Genomic DNA, 13793 nt, shown 5'->3' with positions numbered 1-13793 from the left:
GTAGTTGTCAGGATTAAGACTGGATTCCATAAAATCATCCAGGACAGGGAGTATAGCTAAAGGCCTGTGCTGAGGCAACTCAACATTGAGTCACTTTGGACTGAGGATAGTCTGCATTCCCCAATGGAAATGCTATGCAAGGTTTCACCAAAAGAAAAATCCTCTGGAAGGGAGGCAGAGGGAATGGATTCCTCTGCATCTGAATCTTCATAGGCTAAGGGCAAGTCTTCATAATCAGAAAGGTCAGTCATCGGACTCCTGGTCTGTATAACCTGAAGGGATTCTTGGTCTTTGCAGGGGAAGGCAAACTACCTCTAATCAGTGTAATAAGGTCTTCAGTCATTTTAAGCATTTGTTTGTGGCATGGGTGCCTGAGCAGTTTTGGTTAGAAATGTAGTTTCTAACATGGGTAGAGTGAAAAACTGCATCAGAAGCCAGTGCCTGCACAGCAGCTCTGAACCCATCCAAGGTAGACATCTGCTGGTTCCATAGTCTAAGCATCTCTCAGCATACCAGACTCCAAATGGGAGTCAGAGGCCTACAAATCAGGGGCTGAAAAGGTGCCTCACTGAGTACGAGCAGACTGGCGACTAGCTTACTGGAAGCATCTGCAGTTTTGAACCTATGGGGTCTTTATCCTTAAGTTTTTCAGAAAAATCAGTAGTCGACGGCTTACCGAAGCCATTTCAGAATAGAGCAAGAATTTAGTGACAAACAGCCTGACGACTAAAGGTTCGGGGGTTAAACAAAGCACAAGACAGTGAGGGACGTTGTGGTCTGGGCCTAAACAGGTGATGCAGTAAGAATGACCATCTCAGGTATTTGCTTTCCACAGGCAAGACAATTAACTGACATAGCAAGAAAGATCCCCAGCAGGGTACTTGGCTTTAGAAGACTTCAGGTTTACTCTGCTCTAAAATGAAATTCAGGTAGCAGCCAACTGGCATTTGCAAACTGCTTCGGGCCTCCTCGTCTGCACGAAAAACTGATGTAATGGCATCTGCTGCCTGTTTTTATACCCCTGACAACAGGGAAGTGACACCATCCGATGCAGAAATACTAGGTCTCCAGTATTCGGGCAGAATGAGGGCTACCTGGAGGCAGATAAATGTGATTACTGCAACAGTAACACTAACATCTGAACTTCCTGAACTTGGTATGTCAAACTAATTTGTTCTACACTAAAATCTGAAGTCTCCAATGCAATTTTCTTTGGCACAAGAATCTCAAGTTCCAGATTTTTTGGTCTGGAGGAACCTCTGATAGCTTGCAGCTTTTGTATTTTTAGTGCTGCTGCCTCCTTTGGTAGATCAGCGATTTTCTACATAATGGGAGTGGAAGGAAAAAGGGAACATCTGGAAAGGATTCCCTGCACCAAGTATCCTTGAAATTTAGCCTAGCTTCCTGGTGCAGAGATAAGTGGCCCCTGACTGCCAACAGAGGAAGGCAATTGGGCCTCCTTTCAGAACACTGAAAGGGTCAGTTGAAAATGGCATCTCTAGACCCTCAGTTGTGGGCCCGTCACTGAAGACATCTACCACCATCATCACTCCCCCTCTGCCCCAGGGGGTAGGGGGGGACTACTTCTATCCATGTCTTTGAAACAGACACTTGAACCACATCTTTCCACCTCCCCACTGGTCCCTGGAAAAGGTCAGTTGTGGGGTTGAAAACTTACTCCTACTGAAAATGCTCTCTAGGTGTGAAGGATGGGAAGACCCTGTGGGGTCAAAGGAAGGTCAAAGACCTTTGAAAGAGGACTTAAAGGGCTGTGGGTTCAGGCATTTCCCTGGATGTGCTTGGATTTTTGCAGAGCCCTTAAGGTACCTCCTGCAGCATGTGAGATGAACCTCATAGATGAACTCTGAAAGGTAGCCAACTGAGGCCACAAGTTTTAGATTCTGCAGTAGTTGCCCTGGAAAGGGAATAAAGTTCTTTAACTCATTCACTCCAATGGAGCTCAGGAAGTTTGCACTAACTTCCAACAGGCAGAACTTAAGCCTTTTGACAATCAGATTATGTACTCACATTTCAAAGAAATGTTTGAATCTCTGAACCACAGGGTTTAAGTAAAAATGGCAAACTTTTTTTATAGTGGTAATATTTATGTTCTAGATCTTACTGAATTTTAAGAGTCACAGTAATTTGTAAACGTGTTCTTGGCAACCACTCGTACACTCTCAGCAGCATTTTATTCATTTAGCAGAGCTTTTCATACTAGACTAAGGAGTTCTGTTACTTTGATGTTGAAATTTAGAATGGGGAAAGTATAAATCAAAGTTTAATATCCATTTACCTGCACTAGACAGATCAGTTGATGCAGCTGCGTTTTGCCATTTGCTTCAATAACAAATCTTGTATAGCATGGTTTTGGAACCACTGATGTAAATATGAAGCAATATTTGACTCAGTAGGAAGTAAACCTCAAATGCATCTGGAGGGCACTTACATGTAGAATTAAACTCCCTTTGTAATCTGTTGAAATGTGCCAAATAGTTCAGCAACTAGAGAGCAAATATCACTGAAGCATATACTTTCTACCCAAAATCTGTCCAGAGCCCTAGATTCTCTGTTGGGGATAGACAATGGAATTCTGCAAGTTTCTTCTGTAGCAGCTGCCACAACTACATTAACCAGTACTCCCTTAGTCCACGTTATTCCTACCAGTGGAGCTAGAACCCTGTCTTCTCTTGGGGATTGGCTCAATTTCATCATGTTCCATTCACACTTGCTTAGACACCAAATCAATAAGGTCAGTGGGTGAAGTAACCCAAGGGGTAGAAGGACCAGTCCCAAAAGCTTCCAGAAATACTGACTCAGGAGTTGGGATTTGTGCAGACTGACCACTTTCAAGGATGGAGGTCTCCAAATAAGACATCAGGTGGTAACCTGGGAGACCCTTCTCCCTCAAATTAAGTATCCTCTGACAGATTGGGGGGGGGGTCCAAGTGCTTCCTCTTGCATATCTAAGGGACTTTGGTGGGATGATGGAAGTAGTTAAGACATGACAATACCTGCCTGGGTGGTCTGGAAACTCTGGGCTGGCTGTCCCAGTGTAGAATGCAGAGGATCATTGTGCAAAGTTAATAGAGATGCAGAGGGTGGATCTGAAGAATAGGACCTGCCTGACCTGCTGGAGCACAGAAAAACACTTTTCACACTCAATTCTGAGAGAAGCGAGCCAAGAAAGGAAGTTTCTAGCCTGCCACCTCCAGCTGCTCCAACAGCTGTACTCAAGATGAAAGCTGCAGCTGAGCTGTCCAATATTGAAGCTCCCAAGGATAAAGACACTGCTCTGAAAATCTGACTGACTATCCCCCAGATCTGACCTGGAAGCTTCAGCGCCAAGAGCCATCCAGATCTAAAGGTCTGAGCTGGGGCACTCAAAACAGATGGATCTGAAGACAAAGCAGTCTTTGGATCAGACAGAAGAGCCCAGAATGCTCTGATCTAATGACCAACACCACAGGTTGGATCAGAGTTGTTGTAGTAGCTGGACGGTGTTCCGACCAGAGGGAGGTAGAACCATAAATGCTCTATTCTGAAATTGCTCTGAAGCTCATCCTTCACATCTGCCTTAGTGAGGCTTCTGCAGGAACAGACACTGAAGTAAACTTTGGGTGCTGCTCCAGAAAGGTGGAGGGCACCCTGGATGGGACTATTACAGAGTTCGAGGCAGTGGCTTGGGATAAAGAGTGTTCTGAGGAAAGACTTACAAAATGCCCAATTGGATTTGAGGATGGTCAGATCCCCACAAATGTCTGATTCTTTGGTTCTGAAGAAGCTGAAGCCATGGAATCAGAAAATCTGGCCTTGACTGTCCTTTGATTTCCCCTTAGACTACGAGAACCTGGGTAAAGAGTTTGCAATAAAAGTTTCTCCTTTGGAATGCACACTGGGGTTAAGCCCACTACAGATATCACATTCCTGGTATAGGTGCTCAGACCCCTAAACAGTAGAGCATCAGTAAATGGAATTATATGCTCACATTCTGTACATTTTCTGACAGCTACAGAAGATCTGAACCAGGTATCAAATAACCAAGATGGCTATACCAGCAGTAACCAATTAAATACTTCCAGAGGAAGGAAAGGGCAGAGAAAATGCTTGCATTTGTTTTTAAAAGGATACAACTGCAGTGGTAGGAAAGGCCTACTAACAGTTGTTAGAATACACTTGCAAGTGTACAAGGGAGAGTAAAGACAGATAAGAGTAGCAAAAACTCAATGGAAAGTACAAAAGAAAGATTTAAACAGATAGCAAGGGTAAAGTTAACACCTCAAAGCGATCACTTGAGCAGCAAACTCAGCTGGTTGCAAAAGTGCAAAACAAGATCTGTGGAAAGTTAGACATGGTGCATTGTGGGTAGGAAAGGAGCTAGAGTAACGACAGTCCTATCCAAATCCATACACTGAAGAATGAATGGAAATGGACAGTCTTACATGCTCAATGTTTGATGCTACCTAGGGTCTTGTGCAGACTGCTTTTATACTGTAGCACTACAGACATCTTGAGACTACATAAAGCTGCAGAAAGTAAACACTTTACAAATCCTAAAGCAGTTAAAAAGGAATACAAGTTTGAGAGGTGGAAAGTCACCAAAAGGTCAAAGACTAGCACAATGCAGCACCAATCGTACCTCTTTCAATTATCCAGGGCTACACCACAGCTAGAAATGCTATTTACAATGTAAACATCTCCATGTTTAGAGCAAAGATTGCCAAGTTGTGGCTGTGATATCAATTTAGATTACTTTGCAAATATCACACGTTGACAATGGGCGTTAAAATTTTAAAAACAGATCTTACTCTGTAGCAGTGCTCATTACAGAACCATAGGAAGATAAGTAACTTGCAAATAATGCATGTTCGCCAGTGAGTTACCTGTATCAGCTGCCCATTAACAGCTGCCCATTAACATGGGCAATGAACTAATGTTAAACATGCACACTTAATGCCTGTTAAGCAACATGCAAAACACCACTTGGCATGCAAATCTAGCAAGCATACTGAATTGCCTGAAAAGGCAGTTACCCTGAGAAGGCAGCTGGCTTTGAAGCTTAGTCGTGTTCTGCTCTGAAATGGTTGACTGCAGAGATGAACCAAGGCTGGAAGCAGATGTAGAAACTGGTGGGCTAACAGCCCTTTCTATAAGGTTAGCAGAAAGAAAATGAAGCAAAAACCACAGGAGTAAGATCAAAACAAAAGGGCCACACCCACATTAGAGAAGTAGAAAACAATTTGTAACCAGACTTACAGAAACTGATGGATCCTAAGGAGATGCAAAGTGGACTGCAACATTTTAGCTACACAACTCAAACTACACTGAACAGACTAGGCTTTCCAGTCATAGGCAGATTTTAAATACTGCAAGAGTACCATCAACAGGAAAGTAGTCATACCTGCTGCTGATTGCACCACCAATTTTTTGCTATTGCTCAAGTTATCAACCTTTCCTCCCCATTGGTCATTAGCACCTCCCTTCATCCAGGGGGGACAGAGACCCCACTCATGCAAGTCACCCAGGAAAGTGCTAGGTCAGGCACCTGCACCCACTTATAAGCCATGTGCACCATGCTCACTTAACTAGCTCACTGGTGATCCAAGTTATTGGAGTGCCAGAACACTGCACTGGAAAACTGCAGTCCCCAGCTCTTGCCTTTTACTCCCAAGATCTCAAGTCAGAAAACTCCATTACAAGATGGGACAGCAAGTGGTGCAGGTTAACCAAGTTACAGCCCACTCAAAGCAGGATATGAACTTCTAAAAGGATTGTGCTTAGCAGGCTGTTAACTCCAACAATGGATCATACAAATATTTGTTTGGAAAGTGCAGCTCTCAAATGTGCATTACCAAAAGCTTTATTATAAAATGTCTGGAAGTAGAATTGGAGAATACTTGCCATAAATTGGTCGCCATTAGGATCATTCATATCAGGGACTTTTCCTGCAAATGCTCTTTGTGCAGTCAACCTACTAAAGCTCAGGATTCATTACCATGAGGTGTCCATCACTGGCACATGCCAGACTAGTATAAAAGGGATATGCATCTATTCCATTTGCAGAACTTTGCCTTGACCATCATCTTAAAATTAGATAATCTTCCGCCATCAAAACAAAGGATAAAATTGAGCACAGGAAGTTTTAGGGTACAAAATAGTCATGCAAGTAAACTTGCCATAATAGTGGATATTTCAATGAATACTGCTCAGTAACCTTGGCAGGACAGAGTCCGCTTTCAAAGCTTCAGGAAACCTTCCATACACCTACATTAGTCAGGCTGCGCACCAACTAAATATTTTTAGGGCCAATCCTGTTAGAACTTCAAGAAACCCACACCAAAATTATACAAAAATAAGGGGATAAAGGATCGCATGATTAAGATTACTGCTGCAGAAGCCTTAACGCAGTTGCTAAATCAGCTATGAATGTAAAGGATGAGCCTGACAGACACTGAAGAATGGGGCTAGCAGTTTATACCACCCTATAAAAGGTATCCAGAGGTCCTGCATCTAGATTGCCAACATCCAAACTATTTCTAATGCGCCACAGATGACAAGGCTCTGGCAGAGTAGGCCTCATCCCTACCCGAAATAGTTCTGTTAAGATGACACATCCACTTTGAAATAGACAGTAGCAGTATTTTACCAAAAGATCAGAGTTCCTAATGACATACCTTAGGTGTCATGTAGACTAACCATAGTTGACCTTTGTTTTCAAGTTCGGAAAATTAGGAAAGAGTAAACAGAATTCCACTGAAAGCATAAGGTACTAGTTCAAGGAAACCATACCAGTGGAAAATGTTCACTCACCACAAGAGCTTGTAACTCACTCCTCCGCAGAGGCCAGGGAAGTCAGTCTGATTGACTGAAGCACAGCAAAGTTTAGAGCCCCCCCAAAAGATAAAGAAATATTTTAGGAAGCAGCTGCAATACCCCTTTTACAAACTTTGCAAGACAGTACACTGCAAGGGGATCCATAGGCAGATATACTGAAATGACAGACTAATGAATCTGTGAACAGGCCACAGGGTAGTAACTTATGTAGGACCAGAGATGCACTAGCCTTGAGTGTGCTTGCTCCAGTCAGTCCAAGAAAAAGATTCTCTTTACCAATACAGAAGCTTACTTTGCCTCCTTCAATACCATACACCAGAACCTAAAATCCTACCAAGCAGTCAGGTGGGGTGAAGATTCATGTACTGTGCAAGTAGGACTAGACTGAGTAAGCTTGTTATTCTCCCCCCATGCAACCACCTTTAGAGTGAGAAGCACACCTGCCTGGGCTAGAGAAGTCACCACAATCTGTGACTAGGCTTTCTGAATCTTCAAGAGAATCCTTTCTACTAACAGAAAGCATACAGGAACATTCTTGCACAAGGAAAAAAGTACAGTTTTGTACCCACCATAAATGTAGATGTTGTGTTCACTGTTGCAGTCATCACACTTGGGTTATCTGCAGTCAGGTGGTCCTGCAGTCAGCCCGACTTCCAAAGTCTTGGCCCGGTGTCTGTTGCACTCACTTCTTCCCTGACGTCAGTGCGACAGGGGTATAAAAAGGCAGCAGACGCCATTTTCTTCAGTTTTTCTTGCCCCATATGTCAGGCGCCCCCAAACAGGAAGGCAATACATAATCCTAAGTAAATTGCATAAGTAGAAAATAGCTACAACTGTAAGCAAATACACCATATAGAAATGCATTTTTGAGACTGTATAAATGGGGAGCTACAGATAAAACCCAGGTAAGAAGAGGGGAAGGTGGGAGGGTAACCTGAACTGCAGAAGTGTGAACATGGTGTGTGTAGCAGAGGCACAGCAAAATGATAGGCATAGTTTTTATTCAAACTAAAGGGGTGGCGAAAGCCACATAACTATGGGCTAGGCTTATAAATGCCCTTGGGCAGATAGCCTAGTATGAACCTATGAACCTATGAACTAACATCTACATTTATGGTAGGTACAAAACTGTACTATGTTCATAGTGTTACACTGCTGCAGTCATCACACTTGGGTTGAATCCCAAAGCCAAGGCTGGGCAGTTGGTACTAAACACGGTTTGAAGAAGCTAGTAGGCCCTGCAAAACTGCAGTGGCAAAGCCAGTTTTTTTGAGTAGAGGCAAGTGGTAGTGCTTGGTAAAGGTGTGCACTGAACTCAAGTTGCAGCTTCCAAAATATCCTTGGTTGGTACCCCTCTGAGGAAGGCTGATGTTGCTGTAGCCCTGGTGGAATGAGGCCTAATGTTACCAGGTACAGGTTTCCCATGGTGTGTGTAGCAGAGACAGATACAATGTCCTATCCATTTTGAAATGGTCTGTTTTGATATAGGCTTTGAGATCCTGCAGCATAGGATACAAAGCTGATCAGATTTTCTGAATTAGAAGTTATGTACTCACCATAACGTTCCATCTGAGTAGGTGTATTCATTTGTCTGCAACCTGTGGGTTATGGATCTGATATCGGATCCGAACTGGCATGGTTTACCAGCTATGGATCCAAGCTCTCGGCTCCTCCCCTCACCCATAATGCCCTGCTCTACCCTCATGACCTCAGATCGAGTTTGCCAACAGCAAGAACACCCTGAAAAGGGTAACATATGCAGGAAACTGAAAGGCCAGGGGGATAGGAGGGTGGGATGGTTGCAGACAAATGAATACACCTACTCAGATGGAACGTTATGGTGAGTACATAACTTCTAAATCTGAAGTAGGAGATTCATTTGTCTGCAACCTGTGGGACAGAGTCCCCAGCTACCTGAATCTTGGGCGGCCATCATGGAAGGATATTCCGGAGCACCGCGGAGCCAAAGGATGCTCTACCCCTAGATGCAAGATCCAACTTGTAGTGGGAAATAAAAGTATGAGATGAAGCCCACGTGGCTGCTGCACAAATATCTAGAGGAATCTTAGCCTTAAAGGCTGCCGAGGTAGAAACTGACCGGGTTGAATGGGCATGTACACTCTCCGGTGCAGGCCTTCCCGAAGCTTGATAAGCCAAGATACATTGTGAAATCCAGCGAGATAATGAGACTTTAGAAATTGGTTTGCCCAAATTAAATTTAGCAAAGGAAATGAACTGGTCGGATTGCCTATGACCAGCCGTCCTGTTTAGATAAAATCTAAGTTGCCTGTGAACATCTAAGGAGTGAAGCTTGTATTCACCTTTGTTTTCATATTTAGGAAAGACAGGGAGGTTAATGGATTGATTAATGTTTGCTTCAGAAGCTACCTTAGGAAAAAAGGACGGGTTGGTCCTGAGGTAAACACGGTCCGGATGAAAGACAAAGTAAGGAGGTTTAGCTGACAATGCTTGAAGCTCTGAAACTCTTGGCCGAAGTAATGGCTACTAAGAAGGCGGTCTTGAAAGATAAGAATTTCAGATCTACCGTAGCCGCCGGTTCGAAGGGGGGGCGGTCAAGGCCTGGAGAACTAAGGAAAGGTCCCAAGGAGGAACCGCTTGCTTTACAGGGGGCCCGAGAAGAAAAGTACCTTTAAGGAAAATCTTTCCCAACTTGGCAGACAGTGGATTGGAGTCATGACAAATGTGATAATGGGAAATTGCCGCAAGTTGTACTTTGACCGTGGAACTGCTGGCACCATCATTAAAGAGTGGTTAAGAAATCAAGCACCAAAGGGAGGGGAACTGTGAAGGGGTTTAGGCCTTTCCGCTCTGCCCACAACGAGAACTGTTTCCACTTGCTGCGGTAGACTTTCCTAGTGGATGGCTTATGAGCTGCCACCAGGATGGCCTTAGGGGACGAAATACCGGGAGTCCTGATCAGGAGTGGAACTGGAGCAGCCAAGCGGTCAGCTTCAGGTTGTTCAGGTTCGGAGGAGATAAGTGGGATGGATGAGATATCAGATCCGGAATGGGATCTAGAATCAAGGAGGATTCAAAGAGTGAGACCTTACAGAGTGAGACCTTAGGAAGGGGAACCAGATCTGTCGAGGCCAAAACTGAGCAATGAGAATCATTCTGCACCCCAACCGAGAGGCTTTCTGAAGAACTTGGAGCATCAGAGGCAAGGGGGGATAAGCATAAAGAAGACCGGGTGGCCAAGCATGCACCAGAGCGTCTCTTGGGGAACCTCTAGGAGGAGGTAGAGTGAAAAAACTGCGCACTTTGTGTTTGAGGGAGAGGCAGAAAGATCGCAACAAGGAGTTCCCCACCGTGCGAAGATGCGTTCTGCTACCTGAGTATTGAGACCACTTGTAAGGGGTGAGAATGGTGCGACTGAGTTTGTCCGCCAGGATGTTGGCCCGACCCGGAATATGCGTTGCTATGAGAAAGCGGTTGGTGGAGATTGCCCATTCCCACACTCTCATGGCTTCGACAAAGAGGGTAAGACCTGGTTCCTCCTTGCATGTTGATATACCAGACAACCAACATGTTGTCCAATTGAATCGCAATTGTTCAAGGGAAGAAAGGCCTGAAGTGCTAGCAACGCTAAGAGCACTGCTCTCATCTCTAGAACGTTGATATGCAGTAAGGTCTCTGAATCGTTCCACGTGCCTTGGACAGTCCGGCCTGCAAAATGCCCCCACCCGAGGCGGGAGGCGTCCATGGTCACTGTGGCGAGGGGGAGAAGCATAAAATGGACGGCCTCCGTGGAGATCTGGAGAGTGTAGCCACCACAGGAGGGACCGCTTGCAAGCCCTGCTGATCGCAATGGGATGATGCATAGGAAGAGCAAGATACGACCACTGGACTAGGAGTGTCCATTGGAGGATGCGCATATTGAACCTGGCGAGAGGAAGAAGCGCTATAGCAGCTGCCATGGACCCTAGAGCCCTCAGGACAAACTCCGCCAGAACTGAGCTCGAGTGGAGAATGGCCCGCACCTGGAGTTGCAGATTTTGAACTCTGTCCGCAGTGAGGAAGGCTTTTAATCTTCTTGTGTCTAACCTAGCACCTATAAAATCTATGAACTGTGTGGGTGCTAGGTTGGATTTTTGTGTTTATAGTGATGCCCAGACGGGGAGCAAGATGGAGAAAGGAGTCTCGCGCCAATAGTAGTAGATGCCTTTTTGGGGCGGTGAGGAGCCAGTAGTCCAGGTAGGGAAAGACCTGTACCCCCTGAAGCCTCAGGTGGGCCGCTACCACTGCTAATACTTTGGTGAACACCCTGGGGGCTGTGGTGAGACCAAAGGGAAGGACCCGGAACTGGTAGTGACTGGCTCCCAGCCGGAAGTGGAGAAACCTCCTGGAGCGCCTGTCCATTAGTATGTGGTAGTACGCATCCTTGAGGTCTATGGAGCACATCCAGTGATAGTCTCCCAGAAGGGGGAGAATAGACTGCAGCGTGACCATTCAGAACTTCTCCTTGGGAACTGCCAGGTTCAAGAGTGAAAGGTCTAAAATTGGTCTTCGATCCCCAGTCTTTTTTGGCACTAAAAAGAACCTGGAGTAGAACCCTGATCCAATCTGGTCTGGGGGGACGGGCTGGATGGCTCTTTAGCAGATGGCCAATTTCTGCCAATGCGGCCTCCCACTGACCGGGTGGAACGTCAGGGAGGGACTTCAATTTTGGCAAGTGAAGAAAGGGGATACGGTATCCTCTGGATAAGATCTGGAGAACCCAGCAGTCTGATTGGACTCCCATGCCGCCAGGTGCTCCGAAAAACGTCCCCCGACTGCCTCCAGAGTGGAGCAGCCGGGCAACCCCTCAGGGCTGCTGCGCGGGCAGTTCAGAGAAGGGTTCTCTGGACCCAAAGTTCCTGGGAGCCCCTCTGCCCCTAGGGCGGCATCCTCCCTGTCCTCTGCCACAGAAGGACTGGTTGTCCGGAGCAGGCTGGGATTGCTGCGAGGGCTGAGAAATCGCAATGACGGAGCCAGGCCTGACATCTAGTAACTAGGCCTGCCCCTGCAGCTCTAGCGGCACCTTCCGTAGCATGGGAGAGTAGCCACATAGAGGTATTTGTGACGGACCTGAGTGGCCATGCGGGTGGAGTGCAGCACTTTGTCCTCCTCAGACATGGACTCTAGGGGGATGCAGCGTATTTAATAAGATCGCACTGCATCCTAATCACGTGTGCCAGATAGTTCAGCGCCCTTACAGAGAAGGTCGCTGAACTAAACATCCGCTTCCCCAAGCGGTCCATCAGAGACTCCTTGCTCGGGGGATGGACTGAGGGACTCTCCTGAGCAAGTTACCTCTTGGTGGCCGCCGCCGTCAACATGGCATCTACCGGAGGCCCCTTTCTCCAATGGGCACGGTCAGCCGGGGGACTGAGAATACGGTCGGGCCTTTTAGGGATTGGCTCCACAGTGTCCGGTTCCTTCTACGCCCTGGTGGTAATGAGGTCCACCAGGGGGTCGGCAGGAGGGGACACCCAAGAGGTAGACTGGCCCGCTTCAAATGCCTCCAACACAGACTCGTCCGAGGAAGACTTGGGGGCAGACCCCCCCCCCCCCTTATGCAGAGCATTTCCATGATGTCTCCAAATGAGACATCCTCGGGGGGTGACCGTGGGGAGCCTTCCCCTTCCTCCAAATCAGTGTCTGTGAGAGACTCGGGGGAGTCAATGTGCCTCCTTTTGCACGTATGTTTGCAGGAAACATCCTCCAGGGGGCTGTAAGAGGAGTCCTCGCAAACAGTAACCTGTTCCAGGGGAACAGCTTGGGGCACAGGAGCAGGCTGTCCCAAGGGCCGGATGGTGGAAGCCTGACCCAGTGCAAAGGGAGCACGGGACGGAGCCGAAGCAAGTGCCGGGGGTCCGGAGACCCTCAACAGGGCCCTCCACTACATCAAAAGCCGAAGGGGAGCCGACCTCGACCAAAGGATCCGACAATCTGCTCCCCCTCTGATCAGGAGTGGATCGGAGCCGGCGCCGAAGCGCTCTGATCCAAAGGGACAGTGCGCTCCGACAGACGGTGCCGAAGGAGCACTGATCCCCCTGGATCCGAAGCTCAGATCCAGGCTCCGAGAGGTCAGATCCGAAGCACTCGAGGGCAGGGTCGGATCCGAAGTACCATCGGCGCTGACCCACCCCCGGCTCCGAAGCTGCTCTGCTCCAACTGCTCCGAACCCAGGTAGCGGGTCGAAGAAGGAGCAATTTGCTTGAAAAAAGGGGTTGAGCTCCCCCCCAGAGGAAGGGGGGGGGGAGGCAAGAGCACTCCCATCTGCATCTGGGCCTGGATGAACCTTATCATCCGGTCCAGATCAGCGTCTGACAGGCTATAAGTTGATCGACGAGGCTACCGAGGTAGGCCTTGAGTACCTCCTCGATAGCCTCGATGGAGATCGGGTCTCCTCCACAGGTCCCGGTGAAAAACACACAGGAGACGGGAGCAGAGGAGGGGAGAGCCAGCAGACAAGGAGGCCGGAGGAGAAGCCCGCTTGGCTGGCGGGGCCGAAACAGAGGTCTCGGCCCGCCACTTATGGTGCTTCTCCCTCCAGTCCTTTCTAGCTTCCCTCTCCTCCGAACCACTACAGGGAGGTTGAGTCCCAGGAGGAGGAGGGGGAGCCGGAGAGGAGACAACCGTAGAAACGGTTACCCCCGAAGGAGCGGAGGCCGGAGCAGAGTCCGGTGGCAAAAGACCCGCCAAGACAAGCTTGGACCTCCACTCCTTCAATGCCCTGGGGTTGAACCCTGCACAAATGGAACATCCAGAAGTGAGGTGTTCAACCCCAAGGCATCTAACACCGAGTGTGGCCATCAGCCGGGGAAAACTTATGGCCACACTGAGCACTTGGAGAACATAGCTTTGGGTTGTTCAGACATCCCAAAAGCAAAAAAGGTTACTTAAACTAGAGTTAAAGCAAGTAACAAAAACCACTCAACAGGCCCAAACACACA

General features: G+C 47.4%; 1 protein-coding gene across 1 annotated transcript in view; it reads right to left on the bottom strand.

Annotated features, from left to right (window-relative positions):
- LSM14B (LSM family member 14B) overlaps positions 1-13793 on the bottom strand; it is a gene marked incomplete in the record, with an annotated part of 815052 nt that overhangs the window by 648409 nt on the left and 152850 nt on the right. Inside the window, 1 exon segment of the mRNA XM_044090355.1 lies at positions 5034-5147. Coding sequence (XP_043946290.1) covers positions 5034-5147 — 114 coding nt within the window.

Source organism: Protopterus annectens, chromosome 12.part0 (assembly GCF_019279795.1).
Source record: "Protopterus annectens isolate FY-2018-M chromosome 12.part0, PAN1.0, whole genome shotgun sequence".
NCBI classification, from domain to species: domain Eukaryota; kingdom Metazoa; phylum Chordata; order Ceratodontiformes; family Protopteridae; genus Protopterus; species Protopterus annectens.
Note: the sequence above shows the minus strand (reverse complement) of the source record. Positions and strands in the feature narration are given on the sequence as shown.